Raw genomic sequence first — 6382 nt, 5'->3', positions numbered from 1 at the left:
GACACGTGATCGTAAACTTCTTATAAACATAATTAACTTTTAAATTGCTAAATCATGATATAAAATCGAGCTTGCGTAGTTTCATTGTAACCAAATAATAGACCTGAGATTCTTTGACTTAAACGTTAGGTTCTTGTGCGATGAGTGATTTTTTGACCTAAAATATTTTTAAAAGTGAAATCAGCTCATCAATAAACAAATTATGTAATTAACAAAAAAAATTGTTTAAGTGCCAAAATATTAATTCTATCAAAAATATAATTTTTATATAATATTTTTAAAATAATTTTCATATATATTTGCGCATATCTTATTCTAGTATTAAATGATTTGGAAAACAAATGTCGATACTCTTGATCTCAACTTGTTTTATAATTAAATAAAACATCTAAGTAGAGAAAACTATCAGTCAGCTCACCAGTAATCGTTGCACGAGCAGATGCCTTTACTGAAGCGGTGAAATCTCTTTGAATCTCGCTTAATCAGCTCTCTGCCAGTTATCTTTGACATAAACTTCAATGCATCGTGGCAATCTAGGCAAATGCGAAAATTACTTATCACAGTGACCGGAGATCGAGGCCTCGAGTCAAGAAGCTTCTTAACAACCGCGACTTCCTCTTTGTATCCAAAAGTCCATTCTTCCCTATTCGCTTTCTCCACGAGTTCGTTACGCCACTCTTTAGTGCTAGGAACATAACCCATTTCTAGCATTTGTAAGTGCAGACTCTTTAGTGTCTCGTAGATCATATCCGTTTCTGGATGTGAAGTATCTTTTGTTCTATATATATAGTTCACATTTGCTACAAGACCTGCACTTGACGCTTCGTCTAATCTGGTGGCATCTAACTTATCAACCATCTCAGCACATCTATCTCCAAGCTCCACATCTCCATGAACCCTAGAAAAATTCATTAGCGTTTCCCACACGTCAACACTCGGCTCCACTGGCATTTTCTCCACAAAGCTCAGTGCCTCGTCCAAGTGACCAGAAGTTGCCAGCATTTTGGTAACACTATTGTAATGTTCCATGGAAGGTTTGATTCCATAGTCTCTTTGCATGGCTTCAAACTGTAGTAATCCATTCTTAACATCTCCGGTCAAAGTATAGGCAGAGAAGACTTGTTTGAATATCTCTCCATCAGGTTTGTTTCCTTCTTGTTTGAAACGAGTGAATAAACCGATGGCTTCGTCACCATAACCGTTGCTGACTAAACACCTCATCATAACACACCAAGTCTCCGGATTCTTCACAGACATATCGTGGAACAGCTTGACAAACTTTGCTTCTTCTATAGCTTCTGGTTTATCACGTAGTTTCGCTAACCTTAAAAGTCTACTCAGACCAATAGCGTAACCACGATCCTGCAAGGAAAGTAGAACCTCTATAGCTTCTCTAAAATTACCATCCTTGCAAAACTCATCGAATTTCTGAACAGAAAAATCCTGACCAGTAATTGAAGAAACTGTTCTGTTTTGCCCTACGATTGGATTTTGAGTCCATGTGTGCCAGGTTACGTGTTGTTCAAGCCTAGTGATGATCTTCGTGGTGCCATTGCTTGTCAGGCTATGATGATGATGATGATGATGAGAGAGGGCTCCATGTGAACTGAACCAGCGGCTTCCTGTCTGCGTTGCCAACGCTAGGTAGGGTTTTGAAAGTTTGAGTTTTCCGCACCATAAGAGCACCATTACGCTGGTCAAAGACGTCTGCCGGCAAAAACTGTCAGAGCCGAATAACCTAAAATAAGAGTTCGCACTTGGATACGATGATATTTTATTACCAAAAGTGGCTTTTTTTAACACATACTACCAAAAGTGGCTATAATTTCCCAATCGGTAATGATTTTTTTACCCTTTTAACACTTTAAGACACTTTATGACTTTGCTATTTCATCTCAAGCCACATTCTACTTGTGACAACTTTTCTGGTGAGTGAAAGACATATATCAATATATGTCATCTAACTAAAGGAAGAGGAGAGAATCGACTCTTTTACCAATCATACCAAACCCCTCTTTTATGCTCAGGACTGCGCCTACGAGGATCTCCTCTTCTCTTCCCCTTTCGTTGGCCAAACGGTCAACCAATGAGCTACTCTCTCTCTCTCTCTCTTATTTCTTGCCCTAATCTCGTTAACACCATTGATACATGCAATTCTAGAGTTCTTCGGGAAGTTCATCGAAGCAACAAGCACGGATCTGCAGTTCCTGATCGATGACATTTCTAAAGAGGAGTCGTCAGCTGTTGGAGTTTCGTGGCATTTAGGTTAGTTTCTAAAGATAGGTTCTTTATGACATAAAACGCAAAGCCTATGTTGTTGTAATGATAAATTCTCAAACAGAATGGAAAGGCAAGAACTTCCCGTTTAGTAAAGGTTGCAGCTTTTACCGGCTTGAGGTTACTGATGGCAAGAGACAGATTGTGTAAGCACACTCTCTTCTCTACACAACGACACTGCTTTACAATGCCAATTTGTCTTATCGGGAGGGACACATGAGTTCTTGGTTTTGTCTGCAGATATGGAAGGGACTGCGTTGAGCCTGCAATCGACACAGTTCTGGTATGACATCAGCTACTACTTAATTCCGATTGTGTTGGATGCATTTGACATTGCAAGGTTATATGCATATTATTATAAAGCTCCTACTGCTTGATAAAGTGAATCACCTTGCAAATATAAGTTGCCATTGTGTTAATGGCAGGAAAAGATATATACTAGTAGTACCATACGGTGGTTCTACTCTCCAAGTAGAAGTCTGTCATGTGTTTATACAAATTGTTTTCGGTCTTGTGATAGGCGTATATAGAATGTGTATTATTTGACTAAATAGAGCTATAGTTAATCATCCTCGGGTCATATGAATAAGATCCTCGAGTGCACTGGCGAATCTACGTTGCCCAGGGTGGTAGCAAATGTCCCTCAAAAGAAATTGAATTTGTTAAATATACCTAAATTTTACCTATTTAACTTATACTAAATAACATTTTCTAACTATATTTTTAAAGTTTATATATAATTGCCCCCACCAAAATATTATTCTACATTCGCCACTGCTCGAGTGTAACCTTCATCCTACTTCTTGAAGTTCGTCATCTGAACTTTGCTCCTCATTGATAGTAGCATCTCTCATCAGCTGATTCAGTCTCCCATCTAACAGAGGATGTGAATAACATGCTTGAGGGCTATGATGTGTCTACCAACAGAGAACAGTGCAAACACAGAGCCTGTGGTCAATCCAAGCACTCCTAGGAGCCCTTTTTCACTCACCTTAGTCCCTCGTGCATGTGCTCACTTAAGGAAAAGCTTATTCCACGAACCAGCAGCTGCATAGTATCCCGGATTCTCTGGCTTCATCTTCCCTTTCTCGTAGTTTGTTGCAATAAGGCCCATTAAGACAACACCGAAGCCCTAATCGATGAAAACCAAAACGCAACGTTTTAATCATTAATGAAACCAAACGTAGTTGACAAAAAAAAAAATTAAACCAAACGCGAAAGCCACAATCAGATTAAACTACAATTATATTAGACCGGACAAAACCAGAAGCATGTCAAACTTAAAATAAACCAAACAATAAATGGGGTCCACAAACTTTGAGGATTGTACACGTGTACAGTCTCAGAAGAAAAAAGGAAAGTGTGGCATTTACTTTCCTTTTGTTTTTGGACAACTATTATCACTTTCCTTATTACTAAAATTTCCTTTTATGTAACGCTTACATACCAAAGATTACTCCTATATAAGGATCAGACCTTTGATTCTAACAAGATCATCCACTAAGAGATCAAAGAAAAGTAATTGTTGTTTCCTCAAATAAACGAATTGAAGTTTTACAGTTTCTCGAATAACTAACGTAACCAAGGTGATGAACCGACGAAGCATGACAGCGGGAGAACCGCAATTGGGTCTCGAACACAAAGAGAAGCACACGTCTTCAAACGAACATGTTTCTACGGAGCCGACGTTGATGGAGGTGATGCGAGCCATTGAAATACTTAATGGTAAAGTAGCATTGATCATGAACAAGAATCAAGAAGAAGATGAGACTAGTAAAACGGCAGCGAAGAAAACGTGTGTGGAACCAGACAGACATACTTCAAAAGCATCTGAAGGGAACACTTTTCTCAAGAGGAGAGAAGCTCCAACCCGTCAGGTGGATATCTCTGTGTTCACGGGAGAAAACCCCGAAGGGTGGGTGTTAGAAGCTGAAAGGTACTTCCTTTTTTACAGCTCTACTGAAGAAGAAAAGAAGGAGACAGCGTGTTATAGTATGTCCGGAGAGGCTTTGATTTGGTTTCTAAGTGAAGAATCTCAACAGCGAATGTTGACATGGGGGGACTTCAAACAAAGGCTGTTCTTGCGCTTTGGGAGTGGACAGAGAGGATCTCCCTACACTCGTTTGATGAATCTGAAGCAGATCAAGCTAGTAGCAGAGTACCGTCGACAGTTTGAAGAAATAACAGCAACATCACAAGAACTACCACAAGAGTTTTTGGAGGAAGCTTTCTTAAATGGTCTAAAACCAGAAATTGCTGAAGAAGTCAAGCTATTTTGCTCTACTGGGCTGTCACGACTAAAGGAGATGGCGCAGAAGATCGAGAATAAAAACATAGCTATTCTAAGAGACAAGTATTCACCATCTTTGGTTCATACAATGACATTCAAAGAGGTTGAAGAGAAGAAAGCCAAGGGAATCTGTTATCGATGCGGTGCCAAAGATGATAAGGGCCATCAGTGTTCGGGTAAAGATCTGAAAATAATGTTGGTAGAGACAGGGAATGGTGAAGACAGCGTTGAGAATGGAGATCCATATTTGCTCAGATCACAAGTGCCCTTAAACGTGATGATGTGCAATAATGAAAAGGAAAATCAACGGATGTTGCAGGCACCTGTGAGTCCATGCACGTCAAAAAAGGATGTAATTAACGAATATCACCTAGGAAAGCAGATGTCACCAAAAGACCAAACAAGGCAATCACGAGGGGCATTGTCGAAGCTAATTCCAGAGTGTCACCCAACCAACCGCTCAAGGCATCCAGTTCTAGAGGGCATATTTTTCTTTAGTTTTGTCATATTAAAAATTTTGTTAATATTTGTATATAAATATAGTTTGTAATTATTTTGACAATAATAATATTTGTAAGAATTTGTATTCTTATTATTATTATTAAATATAAAATTGTATGAACAATTTATTTTACCAAAATTTTGATTGACTACGTAGAGAAATGTTTATAACATTCACTAATATTTCTATGTAGTTAATTTCGTAAAATCATGTTTGCCAATCATTGATGAAATTGGATTAGTTTATAAAACTTTAACGTGATCTATATTATAAATAAATATATACAATATCAGATAAAACATAATTAAAATATATAATGCTGTTGACATTACATAAATCGATTTCAGTACTTTGAAATCAAGAAACTAAAAAATATCTAATATGAATTATTTCCTTACAAAAATATTCGCTTAGGATATCCAAAAATAATGGACCGGAACAAGGTGAAAGGGGAGTATTGATAGTCTACGACCACCGTAGAATTGGAAAAGTAGGTGCTACAATATTAAATATTTACATATTTATTAATTATTACTCCGGTAAAGAACTCATGTAATATTACACTGGAGCTCATTTTATATAAAAATATATATTACAATCTATAGTTCATAATTGAGCAAGTCTTGCTGCTCTTTACTCTTTGTGGAGAGAACGCAACTCCAGAACTCATGGAGAACAGCCGCTTCCAGCCGCAAAGCTGGTCACACATGTGGACAAGATGGTTCATAACCGTATCTCCTCGGGGAAGTACACATTTCTATGAGTATGGGCTGAGTCTTTGCTTTACCACAAGATACTACTGTATTAGAAGTTTTTTAATATATTTAAATGCTAGAAACACTAAGCTTTTTGAAGCTTCTTCATCGTACAAATGGTTCTTTTGTTCGAATGAATTAAACATCTATTAATAATAGGAATCCGTTGAAAAGTTATGAATTTTTATAGAAATTTTATTTTTTGTTAAAAATTGTGTCTTTTCATTATTTGTTTAAATATTTGTGTATTAGTTAGTATTTAAATTGAAAACATGTAATTATTTAAATGAAAAATTGTGACTATTCATATATGTATCATTTCAAAATAATTACTTTTAAATTGAAAATATATGACTATTTAAATTGAAAAATTGCAACTATTCATATAATTATCATTTTAAAATAACTACATTTAAATTAAAAATTTGTGACTATTCATTATCATATATATAGAAAGTTGCATCTCTTAATTTTTTTGTACAAATATTTATGTATTTTCGTTTCTATTATGCTTTTATCTATTTATTAATATTTCATAAATATTTGTAACTTTTTATA

At 36.3% G+C, this 6382-nt stretch overlaps 2 protein-coding genes across 2 annotated transcripts; one reads left to right on the top strand and one right to left on the bottom strand.

The window, feature by feature from the left end:
• Positions 1 to 414: 414 nt before the first annotated feature.
• LOC108815318 (pentatricopeptide repeat-containing protein At1g29710, mitochondrial-like) lies at positions 415 to 1689 on the bottom strand. The gene has a single exon (XM_018587959.1). It carries the CDS (start codon positions 1687 to 1689, stop codon positions 415 to 417), a length of 1275 nt encoding a protein of 424 aa, XP_018443461.1.
• Positions 1690 to 1766: 77 nt separating this feature from the next.
• Positions 1767 to 2566, top strand: LOC130507498 (uncharacterized). Its single transcript, XM_057002206.1, has 6 exons — positions 1767 to 1786; positions 1901 to 1928; positions 2028 to 2076; positions 2149 to 2265; positions 2342 to 2423; positions 2518 to 2566. Exons 1-6 carry the CDS (start codon positions 1767 to 1769, stop codon positions 2564 to 2566), a joined length of 345 nt encoding a protein of 114 aa, XP_056858186.1.
• Positions 2567 to 6382: the final 3816 nt, after the last annotated feature.

Source organism: Raphanus sativus, unplaced genomic scaffold (genome assembly GCF_000801105.2).
Source record: "Raphanus sativus cultivar WK10039 unplaced genomic scaffold, ASM80110v3 Scaffold4646, whole genome shotgun sequence".
Lineage (NCBI taxonomy): Eukaryota > Viridiplantae > Streptophyta > Magnoliopsida > Brassicales > Brassicaceae > Raphanus > Raphanus sativus.
The sequence above is the reverse complement of the archived record's forward strand: the minus strand, read 5'-3'. Positions and strand labels throughout refer to the sequence as shown.